Genomic DNA, 21,583 nt, shown 5'->3' with positions numbered 1-21,583 from the left:
GTGAAAGGGGGGGTCTTTAATTATGGAGGGAGAGGGAGATAAATATGGAGGAAGGAAGAGTAAGGGTAAAATAACAATAAGGTTCTCAAACAAAGATCAGGCATCATATCATTATCTACCTGCCTTAATCATGTATAATGCATATAAATCTGTGGATGCATATGCACCTATAATTTAAATGAAAATTTACCATCTGTGCTAACAATATTCTTTTCAAGAGCCATAGACCATCTAACAAGAACCACAACACCAGACAGAAAAAGTCATTTTGTGAGTTCTTAGTCACGATTGTCGGAGAGACTACCAAAACATTATAATATATTCCTATTGTCCTTGTTTGCCTCTCAGGGGTAGAGGATAAATCCCTATTGATGAAGACACCATGAACTTTAGATACATGATGCAGAGGACCTGATCTGAATCCTCAGGAAGTATTAGCTTTTAAGGTACCACAAGGTCAGATGTAATCTTCCATGGGATGGAAGTAAAACAGTCCTACCCAGCTAAAATGCCTGTGATTTACAACAATGGCACTCATAGCTTGATATATCTATGGATATATTAGTATCATGCATATGTTACTTTTAATCAACAGCTCACTAAGTGGCAATAAGATGTACACAGCAAGAGTGAATTCAGACTTGATACTAGAAACCTACACATGTATTTAGGAGGCTAGGAAGTTATATATCTTGAAGGTAAACCTCCATTATCCACTTTACTAAACTAGCATAATTTCTAACTACATTCTACATATTTATATTAAATGCATAGATAAGTGTAGTTCTCATCTCTCATCAAGGAAATCTCTTTGTAGCAGTGACCTTTGCAGAAAGTCACAACCTAAGTTCAGAGTACAAGAAATTCTGTGGTCTTTGTCCTGTCCCAAGTGGTGCATCTATTATGCAAACTTCTGCACCTAAGGCTCAGGTATCATGGAAGATGAGGGGGAGGGTAGATGTAGGAGCCAGAGAAACAGGAGGTATGTTGTGATATTGTGTCTCCACGCCTATACTTGTGAAGTATCATCAATATGGCTGCCTAAACAAGACCTGGGCAATGATGATGCCAATGGACACCATGGAAGTAGGGAAGAACTTGGGGTTTTATCTACAAAGAACTACTATAGGCAACTAAGTAATACTGAGATCAGAAGAAATAGTACTCCTCAGGGATATTATCCAGTTGGTTTTCTGATATCAAATGAGATTATATATATTCTGGTAACATTATATGGATTAATCAGAGTATGTATGCATATATATGTGTGTATGTACATGATGACTTGTCATATATATTCTGAGCAGAAATATATAAACATATGTGGTGTGGGAAGTCCTTGGATATATATATATATAAATAAATATATATATATATATATATATATATATAATTTCTATTAGCTAATGAATAAAGAAGTTGCTTTAAGCCAATGGCTATGCCATTGCTTAGCATTTTAAGAAGTGCTTCTGGACAGAAAAGGATTGCAACTACACAATAGGACAGATTCAGACATAAAAGACCTCTAAAGAAGTCACAGTGCATTTAAAAAATGTACATAGGCTTGAGAGAGAGAAGACAAAGAGTAATCAAACAGTAAATGTGATATGAAAGAGTACACACAGTCATAAATTAAAGGAGTAAAGATAATAAAACAAATATTAAACTCATAGAAAAATTAATAGAGTAAGAAAAATAAGCCACATAAAATGAAATATACACAGAAAGTCTGGATTATGTATATTATTGAGTTTTCCTTGAATTTTTGACTGTGAAGGAGCTAAGTACAGAGAGAAATTTCATTGTATGGGCTCCTAAGATAAACAAACATATATATTTTAAAGGTTTCATGACTTCAAAATTTCAGTTTAAGGATTTATTGCTTTGGAAAAGAGGCTCTTCTTTTGTTTACACAGAGGATGAAAACCTGTGGAATCCTTCTAGAATATTGTGGTTTAGTGGACCAAGACCTTCTAAAAGGTCTTGATCTCTGTTACACCCCAAAAATTATGTTACCCAATAAACAGCAGGGAGTAGTTTGGAGAGAACTAAGCCCAAATTCCCAAATATTGTTTATAAAAGTTTGTTTACATTTCAAGGGGATATGCTATAGAGATTTGCATTAGTATGGATCTTGGTTTACTGATACAATTTTAAGGTTGATTTTGTAATATGTATATTTCTGCTCTTGATTAAGGTATTGTGTTTGTGCAACTCATTAAAAAATATAATGTATAATTAAGAAATATAGGTTAATAGATAATCATCTATAATAGTCAAGTGTATAATCATGTTAGTTATGTTTTCTAGATATATGAAGATATTTCATTTAGATAAGTATTCTTCAAATCTTTCAGAGACCTTCATAATGTGGAATTTAAAATGTTGTAAGAATGTCAATGAGGCACATCTGCTCCTGACAGTACCAATCTATTTCAAGAGGATAATGGGCATTGAAGAGGCTCTTTATGGAGTTTGCTCTTGCCTGAACTGCTAGACTAGACTGGCAGGACCCATGGAAAAATGACTACTAAAGCTGTATAACGAAGGTGAGACAGTCCTGTGGCATTCCTGATTTATGAAAGAGTCCACCAGCCCTTCTTAGGACACAGAGGAAAGTTATTGATAAACTGCCAATATAGGTGGAACTGTCTTTGAAATTTTTTGGTTCATGGATAGGTCTGCCAAATACTATGGATCAGTAGGCTGAAGATGGGTGCCCACAATGTTACAGTAGACCTTTGGTGACTGTCCAGGTAATGAGATGTCTCTGTCAATTCTAGAGTTTTGCAAGTTGCTTACAATGCAGTTCCTGTTTACTTATGTAATATTATAACCTTCTGGAGTCTTTTATGGAGTTGAAGAATGGATAGTTAAAGTCACAATTTTCCTTAGGTGGAATAAAAGATAAAGTAGATATAAATATTGTAACTGTAGTTCATGCTTGACACCTGTTTCGTTATATGTAATTTTACTATGGTAAAATAAATCTTTCCTCTAAACAGAAAAGGGGAAATGGTGTGGGAAGTCCTTCTGTATATGTGTTGCTTTATTGGTTAAGGAATAAAGAAGTGCTTTCAGCCAGTGGCTAAACAGAATATAGCCAGGCTGGAAGAGATATATAGAGAGAGTAGGCAGAGTCAAGGAGAAGCCATGTAGTCCCACTGGAGACAGATGCTGGATGCCAGACGTAATTTTACACAGTAAGCCACAGCCACATGGCAATACAGAGATTAATAGAAATGGGTTAACGAAAGATATGAGTTAGCTAGTGTTAAGTGCTTAAGTGACTGACCAAGCAGTATTTTAAATAATATAGTTTCTGATTGGTTATTTCGAGTCTGGGCAGCTAGAAACAAATAAGCAGCCTCCTACAATACATACACACACACATGCTTACACACAAACATACATATTCACTTACGTAAATATGTAACAATTTTTAAAAAGGCCATGAATTTTACAGATAAAGTGGTATTTAGGAGTGAAGGAAAGAAGTGAAAGAAATTAAAATTATATAATCATACTATAATTTCAAAGGGTGATATATATGTTTAAAAGAATCAAATAGAGCCAGTAAGACTTGCTATTACATGTTTTATAGAAATGCCTGGGAAGCATTGACACTGAGGTTAGAAAAACCCCAGGGTTTTCACTTTAAAATACAGATTCTACGCCTGTGTATTGAGATGTTTTAGTGGTAAGAGAGGAGAGGTTTTCAAAGACATTGAGTCATATATATTTTGTGTTATCACAGACTGTGGAGAATTAACTTAGGCCTCTTTGAATGTCATTCTTTTTTCTTTCATGTAAAGACACTGCATTCCCTCTTCTGCCTCTCAGAAACTGTACTAGACTCCAAAAGATGGGACTTTCACATTGAGTTTCCTTGTCTCCAGGGCTGAGAGAAATGAATGCTACTGTTTACCAACTTCCCAGTCAGTGGTATTTTGATATAACAGAATAAACAAACTAGCACACCTATGAAGGAAAACAACAGAGGAAGAAAGTCTAGGCAGGAAGGAGCTCAGGGTACAGGGTGTGTTCAAGAATGTCTCATGATGGGGGTACTCACTGAAACAGCTTACCTGAGCTAATATGAGCTCCTTGACTCAAGACTGACAGAACAGGACTAGCATAGATCAAAGTAGGTTCCTGAATGTGGGTGACAATTGTATGTCTGGGACAGTCGAAGGGGCCACTGGCAGTGGGGCCAGGATTTATCCCTACTGGTTGAATTGGCTTTTTGGTGCTCATTCTCTTTGGAGTGATACCTTTTTCAGTCTAGATATAGCAGAGAACATCTTGATCCTGCCTCAAAGTGATAAGCTAGACTTTTTTGTCTCCCCACGGGAAGCCTTACCCTCTCTGAAGAGTGAAGACTGAGGGAGTGTGAAGAGGTAAGGGATTGGGAATTGAGATTGGAATGTAAAATTTCAATTAAATAATAATAATAAAAAAGAGAGTCTCAGTCGAGATTATGGCAGCATGCACTGGGCCAGCTCAGATACTTTGCCGGAACTGAGAAGGAGAAGGGAAGCCTCCCATGCCCAGTCAAAAAGCTATCTTCAATTAACAACTATTTGTAGAGGAAAAATTAGTATTCTTCAACAGAATCTTGCTGTGCACTTAAACTACACTTATGGGAAGGCCCTATAGCCCTATGTCCAGCAGTAGATAATCAACACAAAATAAATTTAATTGTATTTTTTAAAGATTTTTTTGTTTCATGTTGCTTTGTCTATCTTTTTAAACTGAACTCATATTTTCTTGTATACTATAATTTCCAATTTTGCATTGTATGGGGTTTGTGCATGTGTGCGTGTTTGTGTATGTGCGCATGCGTGCGTGTGTGAACATGCACATGCATGTTCTGTTATTTTTTGTTTCTGTTTAGTGTTTCTATTTTATTTGTTCCTTTTGTTTTGCCATTTTTCTTTCTTTCATTCTTTCTTTCTTTCTTTCTTTATTTCTTTCTTTCTTTTTTTGCCTGTCTATTTTCTTAATGAGATAAAGAAGGCATGGAATGTAAGTGTAAAAAGGAGGGGGAGATTTGGGAGGAATTGAAAGAAGGGAAAGAGTGATCTGAGTATTTTATTAGAAATACTTTATTTTCAATAAATAATAAAATAAAATCTCAGCCCAGATGACTATAGTAAGACTGAAGATTTCTTGTCAACAACATTTTACCATATGAGAAAAAATGACCTTCCCATAGTATTTCTATGTCTTTAATCTTTTCCGGGGATTGACTGAAGTAGAACAAGGCCTAGTCCATAATACGCTCTAGAGTTCTGAAAAAGTAGCATCACACAGGTGTTAACTCCATGATGGTGAGGCTGAAAGGAACTAGCATCACAAGGGGTTAGTTTCAAAAATCTGTTTTTGCAAAAAAGTGAACAAGACTCTAGAGGAGGTCACTCAGGATTTTTGAGCTTAACATTTCTCCTCTACACAGAGTAGGTAATGGCTACTCTTGAAATTTTCGTATGTGGTTAATGAACGACTTGTAACTTCTGAGAATAAGTTGTCTAGCAGTTTGGTAATAACACCTCAATGGTACACACGTGTCATCCTTGAGAAACTGATACAGGAGGATTAAATGTTTCAGAGAATACCAGTGTACATAACAAGCTCACAGAAAAAACACTTTCCTACTATAACATTGATTAAATGCTTACAGAACAAATGAACAGGCTTTTTCTTCCGCCTACAATTTACTTACCTTATCTGTTACCACTTATTCTCTGCTCCACTCAACATGATGAGATGCTATTTCTCCTTCAAGGCAAAAATCACTTCTAATTTGTTTTGTGTTCCTTTTCTAATTACTTCTGCCTGCACAGGGCTCTTAGTTTAATTTGCTTCTCTTTCAGTTAAAAACTTTTCATTTTTTTTGTAAATCACTTTCTTTAAGTGAACTACAATGGAAAGAATTTTACTTTATTTCAAATATTAGGTGTGTCTTAACATGTAGCTTGCAATTCAGTTATTTAGTTTGTATTTTTCTTCGACCCTTCTTTACTGTCCTGGCTTATTTTTATGCCAGCCACATTCTTCCTTTTGGACAGGAACCATCCTGAAATATGTAATTTCTCTAGCAAGCATTGTTCTGCATAATTTCATCACGACCTCCCAGGAAAAATACAGGTCTGAGTATTTGCCAGTTTGAATAATATATTCCTCTACCCATTGTGATTCAAAGCAAGGCTTTAGGATCTCTGATTAGATAATTAAGGAACAATGATAATTTCACAGAAATCATAGTATAGTCTTATATTAAAATTAACTACAATTGTATTTTCCACTTGTAAAAACATATAGTTCAAATTAACAGGTAGAAATATAGACTAAAGGGAAGAAGACATAATGAGAAACTTATACCTGATCATATGGCTTAAACTTAGTTCTGTTTCTGCAAGAAAAATGGACTGGTGTGAGAACATAAGAATTTTACATTTCTCTTAAAGAGTGTGTGTGTATGTGTGAAGTAGATGCATAATCAAGTGAACTAGTACAAATATATTTACTCTCTACATGAAGATTATAGTTGCTTATCATTTTCCAAGCGTTCTGATTATAAGATTGGGATAATAATGAGTTTTGTTACAATAATGAAGAGGATAAGTAAAACAACAGCACATTCTTAATGATGTAGATAATGCTTCGTTATCTTGTTAATTAGCATGTATTTCATATTAAATAAGACATCAAAGACCACTTCTGTATTCCAATCTGTAAAAATATTTTCATTATGTTTATTATAAAAATATAAATGTTCCCACTAGAAATCATTTTACATTAGTAAGAGGCCATCTACATTGTGCAACATAAACTAAATGAACAATGTTTTGAAAATGTAAGTTTAAAGTAAACACATACTGCCAATCATATCATATTTATACATGGCTTGATAGATATTTAGTACAGCATAGACTGGGTGCATTGCCAGAAATAAATAAAATCTATAAATCAAGTTTAAGATACAAATCAGATAATATGGTACATAACTTTGTGAGGGAGTGGTAGCCTTATTGTTATGGGAAGGCAATGTAGTTCCTGTACAAAGAGATGGCCATAAGCTTTCTAGTACCTCTACTCCCCAGTTCAGAATCGTACATTGTTATGTTTACATATGTACAGGGAAGGGATTATGCAAAGTAATTTCATAAGTGGTCAGAGAATAAAATAACTGACAAATGAAGAACAATGTACTGTGTAAACCACCTCTACTTCCAAACATAAAAATGGAAACTCAATCCGAATAAATGCAATAGATTTAATTTTCATCATCTGCTTATTTTGAAATTCATTGTTATTGAGAGTTTTGTTGAAGAATATTGCCTAAGAGACTGAACACTAATATGACCAAATTGGTATAGAAGTTAGATTTAAATTTTGACCAAATATTCCAACATGTAAATTATGTGAGTAGATTCTCTTCTAGTTGTTTTCAGGAGATACACACAAAATTTATGATTAATTTCATCAGCTCATTTCCAAAATGTTCATCCTCTTATAAATCCAATACAAATTCCAGTAGCATAATTTGACTATAAGGAACATTGCCAAAACTTGGAATACAATTTCACATCTGAAAGGACACACCTAACTCCTAGTATACTAAATCTACAAAGAGCAGCATTTGGCAGTTTTCCTCAATGACTGTAAGCTGTAGTTTTTTAATGTCCCATCTGTATATAGACATACTTGGTGCAGCATGTATTATTCTTATGACATGTGCATTTCTTGGACATATGAAATGGTGATATGAGCATGAAAAACCAGCATCTAAAGTATTGCTTCAGCACATTCTTTCAATATTAATGAACATGCTCATAATTGGCCTTTAGAGAACAGCAAGTCTAAAATCTCCACAATGAGACATCTCTCCATTGCCTGCATTTATGGATTTATTTGCTAGAATAGCTACTATTTCAAAAAGGATATGAATAATAATATGTGTGGAAGTTCAAGACTTCTAATAATGCACCCAAATCACAATAGGTACACTGAAGTGGAAGACTGAAAGATGGATATACCTGATATTGATGATGAAAATGTGTTATTAATTAATCTACACCCCAGTGATGCAGATGAGTAGCTTAATTACCATCTCTACGAGGAGCTCTGCAAGTTTAAGCAATTGTACTAAGAGATTTTCCAAAGTCAGTGATTCTTTTGGCTTCATGCATTTACCTATAGGTTGCTGTCAATGTAATCATCTAACTTCATTTTGATCTTTCCAGTGTTACAAATCTAAAGAGTTCTTACACGCTTCCTTCATGAATGGAAGGAGTTGATGACCTCTAAGCACCAGAGCAAGAGAGGGGTGATATCTGGTTAAAAATCTATTACATACAAGCCAATATATTACACTAAATTAGGAGCATACAGTTACTGACAAAGGGAGGGACAAAACTGAATGGAATAATTCATGCTGTGATTAGTTTGGCTACTCAATGAACACGGAAGGAGTTTCATTTTGTTGGTACATATAAGTGAATTGCTCAACAGTTCTAGAAAGGAACACATCATTCTCTGGGTCTAGTTAGACATGTTTCTTACTGCTGACAATTTGAGATAGCATTTGGCACTTGGCTGTAACAAAATCCAAATTAAATCATCAAGGCATAAATACAAACAATAAAAACCATCCAAAAGAAAATAAATATGCACTTCCTCCCCAAATTAAGACATGTTTTTACATGGTATGCTTAATGAAGGTAACAATTAAAAATGTGTAGTATTTAAAACAACTACATACTTGATCTCTATATGTTTCAAACAGAAAAAAGAGAATACTAAAGAGATAAGGTAGCAAATATGGCCAGATAGTTTGAGGTATAAATGCCTCTATTTCGTTTGCTTTTAAAGAAACAAAATACCTGCTACAGATTTCTTCTGTGTATAAAAATATCACAAGTCTTTTATCCTGTGGCCATTCATAACAAAACCTAAGGTCCGTTTTGCTAGTTAACTTAGTTTACTTTTATGATAGTTTATGATCAATGGCTCTACACTAGTTCTTCCATTTGGAGCTGAAGAGTTTTAATTCACCCCATCAATTAACATAAAAAAGCAATTACAAAACAAAATGCACCCACCCACTCACCCACCCATCTATCTGTAAAATGATAGGGGAAAATAAAGAGATTTTCAATTTCATTTTAAGGCATTTGGACTTATAACTGAGTGTCTTATTAGACTTGGAGCTTTCACTGGTGTCTCCATCATTTCCATCATTCTCAGGATGCTGCTGCATCTTCATTTCTCACATCCTTCTTGTAATTTACACTGGAACTGGACCATTCTTAGATTGTGTTTCAAGAGCTTTAATGCTGCTGATGATCTTCTTCTGTGGCCCAACCACAGTAACACCAACCTTTTTCATGTCACTGTAGAACATAGGAGAAAATAGCTGATGACAATTATGGAGTTTTGAGGAATATAGAAAGAGAACAGTTTTAAGCTTGAAATGGACACAATTATAAATCCCTATGCTTGGTACCTTGCTTCCTAAATTTTTAAGCACTGATATGTTGTTCTATTTGGACAATTCTATCCCTATCTTGTGTAGGAGAACACATGTTGTAGTGGGTTAATTATGCTTCTTCTCAAATCTTTTGTCACCCAGAACTTCACAATATGTCTTTGTGTAAAATTAGATTTTCTTGGAGATATAATTCAGGCAGAGATTAGGGAAATAGAGTACTAGATAATGGTGAATACTAAAGCCAGTGTATGTTTCTTTTTAAGAGTCTAGAAAGCATACAGAATGACATGGGAGAAGAAGAAAATATACAAATGGAGGCAGGGACTGAGTTCTACTGTTACTCATTAATCTCATTATTCACCAGAAACTAGAAGAAGTAAGGCTTTATTTTACAATGATTTCTGAGCAAGTTTATGAATGCCTTGATTTCAGACTCTTTTTCTCCATGAATTGAAAGAATATATTTGTGGTAGTAGAATGTGGACATTTATTTATTAGCCCAACTGACACTAGGTAATCATACACTCTTTTTGAAATCTTTTTTTCTAGTCTTTTGAATATTTTGACTATTTTGACTGCAAGTAGTTAAAATTCAAGTCAATATTACATGTTTCTTGTTCTCAGGTCTCATGACATCAAAATCTTCTATGTTTTTTCTCTTGAAACACCCTTTGTGCTACCACAAAGCTACAGTAGAAATCTGACTGTACTGAGACCACGTGTTAGCCTGCTGGTCTAGTGTACAATCCTAGCTATGCTAAGGCAGACAATAAAGCAAAAACCCTGTCAGCCTCCAGATGGGAGCTTTTTTTTTTTTTTAAATCAACTTAATGTTCCCGTCAATACCAGATTTAAAGCACTAAGACCTGATCTTCCTTATCAGTTCCTCCAAAAATTCCTCAATCACAACAATGGTCTGCATCTCAAATTCCTCAACCACAACAATGGTCTGCATCTCAAATTCCTCCATCACAACAATGGTCTGCATCTCAAATTCCTCCATCACAACAATGGTCTGCATCTCAAATTCCTCCATCACAACAATGGTCTGCATCTCAAATTCCTGTCGCCTTCGCCTTCATTGTTGTGCTGTCGTAGTTAAATGGCCAAAGGTAAATCTTTATTAAATATAAAGTAGTTTAAGCTAAGAATTGTCATTAAAATAAACATGGTAAGGAAACCAATTCTATTTTCAATGAAAAATAGGTAAATGATTGTATTTTATGAATTACTTCTTGTTTAAATAATTCACTCAGATGACCATGTTTCACGTCCTCCCTCAAACATTCCCTTTTATTGAGAACTTCCTGATTCTCTCAAGAAATGCAACTTCTTGGTCTTTCTATTTCCTTCCCCATTTTATTAGTATCAATTATGTCACTTTTCTGATTTATTTTATTTGTTCTCTGTCTTGTCTCACAAGCAGTTGCATTCTATGTGAACAGGGTTTCTTGTGTAATTTGACAGCACCTTCAACCCTGAGTGCCATTTAGTGAAGGCATGGATGGAAGGAAACATCCATGCATTTAAATTCAGCATTTAGGAGGAAGAGACAGGTGGATCTCTAGGAGTTCAAGCTAACCTGATCTTTAAAGTGAGCTGCAGAATAACCAGAGCAACAAAGAGAGAACATGTCTTGAAGAAGAAGCAGGAGGAGAAAGAAGAGGAGAACAACGACCGACAGTCCAGAAAATTCCTTGGGGCATGCTTCATTATTTCTCTGCAGATTCCATCCTCAAGCATATTTCTAACGAAATCTTTATAAGTGTGTCTTAGAGTCCTAAGTCAGTGATGTAAACCAATAGTGGATCCATATGTGTAAAGGTTCAATGCGGAGGATTACATTTAATTTTGGTGAACAGAAACAAAATATTCCTATCAGTTTTTCCCTGCCTGTTTTTTTTTCCATTTTAAATGGATTGTCTACTCTCTTAACTTCTTTGTCTTCTCTGAACCACCCTGCCATGTCAAGAGTTTGGCTAGCAGCTGTTGCAGTCTTGATAGCATGCCCTGTGTGCAGAGGTCTTTGGATTATCCCATCCTTCAAATCTCAAGACTAAAGAACAGCTCCAGGACAGAATCAGGGGCTGCTGTGTTATCTTTAAGTCATACATAAAGTGATTGGTGGTAGCACATAGGAATCAAAAGATACATGATAATGGCCTGTAGATGTTCTAGTTTGGTGTTCATCACCCAAGTTTAATACCCTCCTATCTCCACAGTTTTCATCATTCTGCCCATCTCTGTACTCTCCTTTTTTGACAGAACCTCTCTAAATCTATTCTATGCCATGAAATAATACTTTATTAATGTTCATTAAAATATTTTCTTTGCTTCATATGAAAATTTGGGGACTCAAGTAGCTGTCATTTTAATGAAATACTTAAATTTACTGAAACAATTAAAATTTATTTGAGAGGAAAAAAACTCTTCTGACCTTTTCATAGGGCTCGGTTGACTGATCAGGAAAGCAGAAAGAAATTCAATATCCTACCCAGGTGTCTGATTATTCTAGGAGAATTTCTAGGGTTATTTGTTCAAGTGGATCATTTCTGAGTTGAGCCTGAATAGTACAAAGAACATAGGAGTTGAAGCACTGAAGTTCAGATGATAAGAAGGTGAATATAAAAGAAACCTAAAATATCTAGTTAATAGTCTTTCAGCATCTGAGATGAAAATGTCATGGCCTGATTATGTTTACCCTGCTTATAACTGAATCAAAGACAGTGGGCCTGGGTATATATGTTCATGTGTGTGTGTGTGTGTGTGTATGTGTGTTTGTGTGTGTGAGAGAATATATATATATATATATATATATATATATATATTTCTGTGTGTGTATGTGTTTGTGTGTGAGAGAGTGTGTGTGCTTGTATATTTGTGTGTGTGTGAATGTGCATGTCTGTGTGTGTACACGTGTCAGTGGGCTTTGCTCCCCAGTTTAGTAAGAATTTTTTTCTTTTTCTTTTCTCATTTTCTTCTTTTTATTTTAATCCTGCAATTCCGTAATACTATTACCAAAGGTATGCATAAGGTATAGGATATGGTGTCAGAGGGCAGAAACATTATTAAGACAATAAATACTGATCATACCTTGCTCCTAAACTGAGGGGCAAAAGGGCTCTCAGGTAGTAGGGCATGAGACATCTAATATATCTGTGTGGTTGAAAGGGAATTCTCTGATAGGCTCATACATTTGAATCCTTGGGTTATACCTGGTGGGACAGTTTGAGAAGGATTAGGAGGTATGGCTGAGTTGAGGAAGTTTGTCAATGGGAGTAAGCTGTGAGATATAAAAAGCCCAGGCCATCCCCATTAGCTCTCTCTGTCTGTCTCTCTTTTCTCTGTCTCTGTCTCTGACTCTGTCTCTGTCTCTCCCCCTCTCTTTCTGAGTGTGTGTCTCTCCAACTTGGGATCACCCATATGGTCTCAGCTACCACACCAGCATCATGCCTTCTGCTATGATCCCTGGCATGATAGTCATGAACTAACCCTCTGAAACTGTAAGAAGCCTCCAATTAAATGATTTCTTTTAAAGTTGTCTAGGTCATGTTGTCTCTTGTCAGCAAAAGAACAGCAATCAAGACACCCTCTGGTTCTGAAGAACAAGCCTGAAGGAATGGAGACCCCCAGAAAAGGCAAGTTTGCTTTCTGAATGCAAATCTACCAATTATCCAGATGCAAATATTGTTCGCTACAGGAATGTGGACACAAAGAAATCCCTTATTTTTAATTAAAAGACAATTTTGGCTCACCTGTTTTGAACAAATAGCTGCCTTACTTCATTCATAGCTTCTAAAAGCTGACTATATTTATGCTACGAACTAGCAGTTAATCTTATGAAGAGTGTTCTGCTTCCTATATTTTTGTGTAGTATTTCATTATGCATTATGAAGTATAAACATTTGCATAATTTTACCTTTGAAAATCTGACAACTGGGTGAAAACATTCACTATGTGGTTATTCCTTGTCAGGCTTCTATGTTCTAAAGCAGGTGTCTTGTATATCATAACCCTAACTGTTTATGTTACTAAAATAAGAATGTATAAAAATGTTCAAAGAAAAAAAAGTTTGAATGCACGAATATATCCTGTAACTGTGGCTGATCAAAACAACTACCAGAGAAACTCAGAGTATTCTTGATTGATTAAGAAATTCACTCAGTAAACATCACCTTCCACTTTAAACAGGACTTTCAGTGTATTTTAGATGAACTAATGCTAAGTTTACTTTCTGAGAATAAGCTATCCTTTCCAATAACAATCAACACTTTCACAAGTTCTGTGATATTAAATGTTTCTGATCAAAACACAATGATATAGATTATGCAAATTATTTATTGTATGTTTATGCATGTATTAATTACACTATGTACTTTTTTAGGGAGATCTAACATGTGCCTCCCTACAATGAGATTGCTGAAGTGAATGTCAGGGTAACGTTCAAAGTCTTTATACATGCAATAACTTTGAATCATCTCAGCTGAAGAGTATAAGACTTAAATGAATCTGAAATTACCAACAGCTACATTCAACAAAGTGAAGATCAAAGAGAGAAAGTCTCTGATGCAGCATTTGCTCATCTTGGAAGATATCTACCCAACACAAACATCTTTTAAGACAGTCTCATATTTTACATTTGGATAGAGGCTTCTAGAACCAAGTGAGTGCTCTCTCAGTCTACATCTTTTGCGCAGAATTGTTACGTAATGGCAAGCATGTCACTTTGGAGATTCTAAATAACAAATGGAATTGAATCATTCCTTGTTTCTTTACTAGAGACTTAGTTAAGAGAGCTGTTCCATACACAGGTTATGATAGAATAACAAAGATGAAGAACTTTGTGTGTGTGTGTCTGTATATCTGTGACCATAAAAAAACTAATATTGTTTACAAGATGAGAAAAGGATGCTGTCACATTGCCAATTTGAGGTAAATTTGACCTCATTTATAAAGAGAAAAGAACATGACAACTGTATTGTTTTGGTTTTGGTTTCTTGTTTGTTTAATACGCTTGAGAGTAAGCGAAAGATATGATCATTTTCCCTTGGATCACTTGGTTGTTTATTACTGTTTTATTTTGGGGAACAGGATTCTAAGTAGATCAGACTTGTCTCAAACCCTTTATGTAGATAAGGATGATCTTCAATTTCTGACCTTCTGTCTAATTTTCAAGTGATAGTATTAAAGATGTGCACCTCTACACCCATTTTGTTTAGTTCTGGGGATTAAACCATGGGATTCATTCATATTAGTCAATCATTCTACCAGCTTAGCTACATATCAGTCCTTCACTTGATTCTCTATAAAACCATTTTCCTTTAGTCAGGGTTTCTCAAAAAGAAGATTCTTCTCAGAGTGACTCCTAAAAAAACGTGGCACATTTGCTTATTCTTTATCTTTAACCTAGAAAAACTATGTTAAAAGTAACAACCTCTATGACCTACCAATTATCATACTCAAGTACCAATCCTTTAAAGAAAATAAAAAAAGTCCAGTTTACAACTTTTTTTAACTTCCCTTTTCTTTCATGGTTTTCTTAGGGAGTAAACAATAATACATGACGATAGAAGTTATTTAGCAGTTGTGGAAACTGCTTTTGGATTTTGACATATTTTTTTCTCTACTAGCTCATTGCTCGGTTTCCTGTAACCACAGATATAAAAGTTTTGTAAAAAAAAAAAAAAGTAAACACAGCAAGTCACATATACAGGATTACATACTGTACTTGATAATGTTTTGTTTTAGGGGCTTTGAGTTATTTATCTGCCAGCACATCCTACTACATAGAAAGACCCTGTCCTGAAGATTTGTCATAAAAAGGAAGATAGCTAAGTGTATTTCAACACAGGTATTGTACAAAGGACTCCTGGACCTTACTCTGTTTTGACAGTGTGTGCTACTTTCAGAAGAAAAGCAGATATTGTAAGCCATCAGTCTTAGACATATTGGGTATGTATAATCCATTAATAAAAATATAAATGATGAGGAGGACTTCACAACCCTCCCCTTTCTCTCCAGTATGCCACTTACTCTGTGCAGATCTTGGCAATGGTGTCACATGAGCTATACTCCACCCCAGTGAAGATTTCTTTACAGTGTGCTGTCCGGACGCCATTAAGCCAGTCACCTGTTGTGTGGAAGGTAGTGATGTCAACATTGCTTTGGTCCAGAAGAAGGTTTGATGGCCTGCAAGAAAAGAAAACATCCAAAGGAGAGAAATCAGGAGTGATTGAAGTGTCTAAGTGTCAAAATTTGACACCACCAGCAGCAGGAACTTCCAGACTACATGCAGTGTTCCTGTTTATTTGAGGAATTGATCTGCCATGAAGTCTTCATCTGTTCAAGCTGGCTCCTTGGAAGGAAGACGATGATTTTCATCTCACCTAATGCTCCCTTCTCTGCCCTTCACAGCTTTTTACACCATCAAAACTTTGCCAGCAAAACATATAAACATGCAAAACATATCTTTTTGTTTTTGAGCATTTCAATAAATTAACATAATGGTGTCATTTAGATACAGTTGTAGCAAACACGACACAGTAAATACTTAACTATGTGCCTTTTCATGGGTTCTGTTTCAATTTGAAATCCATCACAAATGAAAGGTTCTTGGTATAGATTGTATAGCTTTGGTGGGTGAAGAAGAATTTGAAATATAAGGTACATTTACAGCAATACATGCATTCAGCACAGATTTTGATAATACTACTAATGCTATTTAAATGTAAAAATTATAAAAAGATTAAAAAATGGCAGATAAATAATCACAACCAAACACACACACACGTGTGTGTGTATGTATATATTTAAAGACATTCAGATATAGAGGTAGATTGTGACTTATATTGACAGCACTCATCAGCATTCATCTGAACACATTTAAGATTGATTTGTGGAGTCACAGTCCTATTCTCACATCCTGGAAAGTTCCAGATTTGCTGAAGCAAAGATCTAAAACTAAAGTAAAGGTAACGATGGACACTGTTTCTATTTTTTTTTCTTTCTTTTTTTTTTTTAATTTTCAAGACAGCGTTTCTCCGTAGTTTTTGGTTCCTGTCCTGGAACTAGCTCTTGTAGACCAGGCTGGCCTCGAATTCACAGAGATCCGCCTGCCTCTGCCTCCCGAGTGCTGGGATTAAAGGCGTGCGCCACCACCGCCCGGCTAGTGTTTCTATTTCTGAAGAGTAAGAAGAACTAAGCTATGGATAACCTCCATTAACATGGGGGTGCTTTTGTTTGCTTGGTTTTTCATTCCTCTGAGCTCTTAGTGACCCCTTTCTTTAACTGTCCTCTGTCTCATAAGAATGGAAGAATTTACTGACTCCTTTATTCTTTTATTTTTTAAAGAAGCTTAAAAACAAAGCAGTTACAAGGGCCTTGTTTGTAGATTAAATTTTAAATTCATGAGCACTTGTATTGTTCCTGGCCCAATGCTAAGCACATTGCACAGACATCAGGGTTAACCTTTACAACATTAGTTAGGCACAGATGGTGTTTGCTTGTAATAGATGCAAAAGCCAACACTAACAGCAATTAAGTTACAATCTCAGTTTCCTAAGGCATAAGAGACAAAACGGGGATTTAGACACAACCCATACTGGAACTGAGACTCTTCAATGCTATGCTACATCATTTGGTGGAAAAGTTGTTTAAATTGGATTTCCTGTGTTTTTTTTCCTTACTGCATTTGTGATGGTAGGATGGGACCTCTGATCCATCCGTGCTGTGAAGGGTCAGGGAGGAAACCCGGGTATAACAAATACTATCTATGTGGCCAGGAGGGTTTTCTAATTTCCTCAACCATAAAATGGATGCATGTGATAGAAGTAACAACAGGTGTTCCACAGCTGGCAGGTAAATGCATTGGTTATATTTAGAGCAATGTTGCAATATAATTGCAGAGTTTTTCTATTATAGTGACATAGGTTGAATAGTCATTGAGTCTCCATAACAGTTTGAAAACTTCAAGAAGAAAATTTAGAAAAGTAAATTCTACGTTTTATACAATGCTTCGATTGGCGTGACTGTTTGTTTAATCATGTGTAATATTATATATACGATGGAGCAACAGCACTGAAAAGGGGCAGTTATTAGAGGCCTCATTAGAATAGTCAATAACTTTTACAAGCTCATTATGAGGTCACAGGCTACTCTTGTAAATGGATGTGTTATTCTGTCTAATGTCATTATTTTTCTAATTATTAAACAGAATATGTTGCTTACATTAAGCCTGTACCTACCATAGTCCCATTTCTGTAATTCTAAACATGCCTTTCCATTTTTTAACCGCAACAGAATTATTGTTCAAACCCTTTTATCTTTTGTGAAGTTGGCATTGGATTTAGTCTTTATTCATCTCTTAAGACATGTTAGTGTATTTTAAAATACCTAAGACCAAATATGTACTTTTGTTTAGAGCATGTTCATACAATTCTAGATTCAATCTGTAGCATAAAATATCCATTATCATCAGTTTTAAAATGCTTTTATTTTATCCTCTTAAAAACATGTGTCTAAAATAAATATATAACGTGAAGTATTGAAATTCAGCGTTTAGGAATATGGGAACTCAACTTGGGGATATAGAGGCCTCCAAGATAAGTGAAGACAATTAGCATGCTTTTTATTCCCGTCTTTTTGAAGCAAATTTAACTGGGGTTAATTGTAGTCATATCTTATTAAGTAACTGAACATTCCAATGCTCTGGATCTACACTCTCTCTCTCACACATGAAAGCAATCACCAGTTATCTTGTAGGCCCTGCAGGGCGATGTTCCTTCTGTAAATAAGAAAACGGCTCTGAGCGGAGTTCCTCAAGGTGCCCACTCTGTACCGCAAATGTTCTTTTAATTGGGAAGTTTCATTTACCAATGTTGATCATCTTCATCTTCCCTTAACATGCAAAAGTATACATGTAAAGTACAAAGTTCAGGATTTTTAAATTTTTATTTTATTATTCTCCCCAGCCCCATCTCTCTCTCCTCTCTCTCTCTCTCTCTCTCTCTCTCTCTCTCTCTCTCTCTCCCTCTCCCTCTGTGTGTGTGTGTGTGTGTGTGTGTGTGTGTGTGTGTCTGAGAACAATGTTTTGTGGATGCCTGTACCACAGTGCCTGTGTTGCTGTCAGAGGAGGGTCTGTTGTCTCTGTCCACCTTAATGTGGATAATGGTGGAAAACTCAGTTCATCAGTCCTGTCTGCAAGCCCCTTTACCTGCTGAGTCATCTTACTGGTTTAGAACTTGAGTTTTTAGGTAAGGAGAATTTCAGAACCTGCCCAAGACCCTCATATTATTGTTCAGTGTTGGAGAAACCTATAATTTGAGATAAAATTATAAAGATACATTAAGATAGTTTGATTAAAAATTTCAAATTTCAAACCAATTTAAGAAATAAGGCGCAATAATATATTTCATTCTGCCTCTATTTTTCTCATTTTTGTCACATAGCTGAACAATGGATTTTTTTTTGGATAAATCATCTTTCCTATATATAAAGAGCACAGAAAAACATAAATCAAGTATGAGAAAGTTTTATAAGAAAAATGAGTGAGGCTAAGATACAAGACAATGAGAAACAAAAGCACCTTGAATGTGAGAAATATAAAAAGACCCTAGAATGTGAACACACACAGACCAGTTTCCATGTCTCCAGTAGCTGTTGCACAGAACCCATGTCGTCTCTCCGTCCCATGAATAGCAATACTTTTTTATTTATGGGTTTGTGGGTACAAAGAATCAAACCCCAGGCCATTTATTCAGGATATTTATGAAGTGTGCCTAATAGCAAAATGGGAAACATTTTCTTCCCAGCGCAGGACGGTTTGTATTTTTAAACTCAACACTTTGGACAGACTCAACAAGAAGTTGGAGAAAATTAGTATAAACAAATTGAAATAGAACAGGACGTGTGGATTAGGGATTAGAGTGACCCCAGCTGAGTTTTTCTGTTTATGACTTGGATCAAAGTACAACCAAGACAAAAAAAGAAAAAAAAAAAAAGAAAAAAAAAAGGAACCTAATTTTAATGCCGGTGACCTCAGAATAACCGGTCCTGCAAAGTATCATTTTTCCACTTCCAGGATCTCTCTAGGGATTTCAAATAAAAATTGGTTCCTTTCCTCCTCCGAGAGGACATCTGGAGAGTTTATCAATGGATAGGAATTTGTCTCTCACTGTGAAGAGCCTGTGATGTCTCTTCATGCGCACCAAGGGAATCCAGCATTCTGAGCAGCTGCAGGCAGCAGGTTTTTTTAGACCCAGCCCCAGACTTGGGGTCTGAAGGGGAAATTTATAGGCAGGGTGATGTGCACCGTGAGCTCACACTTTTACTAGACAAATTAGATAGGTTTCAATCCATGCAGCTGTAAACGATGTCCTACAGAGTTCCACCTGATCTTTTACAGCTTTTCATAAATCAGTGCCTACTGGCCACAGACCGCAGTCATTAAAAAGAAATCATGGAAATTACATGTTTGCTCAGGGGATGCAAAAAATAACTTTCCTCCCCTGCTTGCTCCCGCCTTGTATTTGGGTTTGTGAATTATTCTTTTATGGGCTTTCATACCCTTGCATTAAAGAGGTACACATATTTTTCTTCCCATCAAGTCCTATTTTAGCTGCCAGGGCTTACATACCAATTAGTACCAGGTAGTGGGGAACAAATGTCAGCTTCCAACTGCCAAGTCCAGGAATACCTCCTGATAATAAGGTTGTTTCAATAAAGCCCCGGATTCGTTAGGATTGAATCAGGAGTTATTCTTGTCTGGCTTTTTCTTTGCAAATGGCTCTAAGTCCATGCACTAAGATTATTAATGATATATATTTTTTTCAACCAAGGAGCTGATGCCATGGCATCTAGAGAGATCACTAATATTAGAGATGCATGCTGTAAAATAGTTAAATTTTATTTTATTTATTGTAAGTAATATCAGGTAAAGTTCAGTCATTTCTTAAAGCCAAAGTATTGTTACCATTTTCCTTTATCTTTTTCAATACCTTTTGTAACTTACGTTTAAGTATCAACTTGATACCTGTACACTATATTTGAGTAGGAATGTTATATTTTTACTTTATTTGAATATGGATCAATGCTAACCTTGATCTCTTCATCTTTAAGTTAAAATTCCAAATACTATTAAATATATGAACTTTCCATCGGTAATGGAAAATAACCTTGAACAGATATATTCATTCAGATTTATATGTAGAATAAATATTTCTTTGTTTCCCAATGAAAAATCACTACTCAAGTAAAGGGTCAAAGAAAAAGGCCATTGTATTATTTTAAATATCTTTATCTTAAAAAGAAACTTGAGCATTTATAGCTTCTTGTGCACTTTAATAACTCTATAGTAAAATTAGTTACTTTCATTTTAAGATTGCTATTATTAAGAAGAAATTGCCTGGGTATCTGGAATATTTGTTTCCCTGTAAAATGGTTTTTTATTATATTTGTCAGAGAGCAAAATCACCCTGTCAGTTCAGAATTTGAGATCGAAGTCATTTTGAGGAATAAGGCAGAATTGGTTTTTGGTTGTAGGCTTTATCTTGAAGTACAAAGTATTTGTCAAAACATCAGCTATTCTGAAAAATACTGTTTAATGTGCTCAGAGGTAGAAAGTGTTATAAAATAGATTTGCTTATGACCATTAACAGGGAAATGGTGAGCATTGTTTGGTTTTGGTCTTATTTGTACTGTAAATTCATTAACATGAGCTTTCCATAAAGAGTAAGGCAATGAGAGGCAAACTTTACAATGAATTCCATTAAATCAATATGACTTGGTCTTCGGGACCTTATTATACATATATTAGTGAGATATTATATTACTATTCATAATAGAAACAAATTTATAGTTATGAAGTTGAAATGAAAATAATTTTATGGTTGGGAGGGGGTCACCACAAGGAACTGTACTAAAGGGTCACAGCATTCAAAGGGTTGAGAACCACTAAGACTTTGAGTAAAAAAACAAGATAGAAGTGATAATCCACTTCTACTTCCAGTACCTGTCCTTTTGGAACCATTTTTTCTTCAATGGCATTTCCATCATGATCATTTCCATAAAGATATCTCTGAATCTTAAAGC

General features: G+C 35.3%; 1 protein-coding gene across 1 annotated transcript in view; it reads right to left on the bottom strand.

Moving 5' to 3' along the window:
- Positions 1 to 9,148: 9,148 nt before the first annotated feature.
- LOC121465332 (ephrin type-A receptor 3) overlaps positions 9,149 to 21,583 on the bottom strand; it is a 99,049-nt gene continuing 86,614 nt past the window's right edge. Inside the window, exons 13-14 of the mRNA XM_041678553.1 lie at positions 15,530 to 15,685; positions 9,149 to 9,398 (exon numbers count right to left, since the gene is read on the bottom strand). Of these exons, the coding sequence (XP_041534487.1) occupies positions 9,293 to 9,398; positions 15,530 to 15,685 (262 nt within the window). The 3' untranslated portion in view covers positions 9,149 to 9,292. The remainder of the gene's footprint in view (positions 9,399 to 15,529; positions 15,686 to 21,583) is intronic.

The sequence above is a fragment of the Microtus oregoni genome, unplaced genomic scaffold (genome assembly GCF_018167655.1).
Source record: "Microtus oregoni isolate MIOR12 unplaced genomic scaffold, Mior012 000030F_ref0000283, whole genome shotgun sequence".
Lineage (NCBI taxonomy): Eukaryota > Metazoa > Chordata > Mammalia > Rodentia > Cricetidae > Microtus > Microtus oregoni.
Note: the sequence above shows the minus strand (reverse complement) of the source record. Positions and strands in the feature narration are given on the sequence as shown.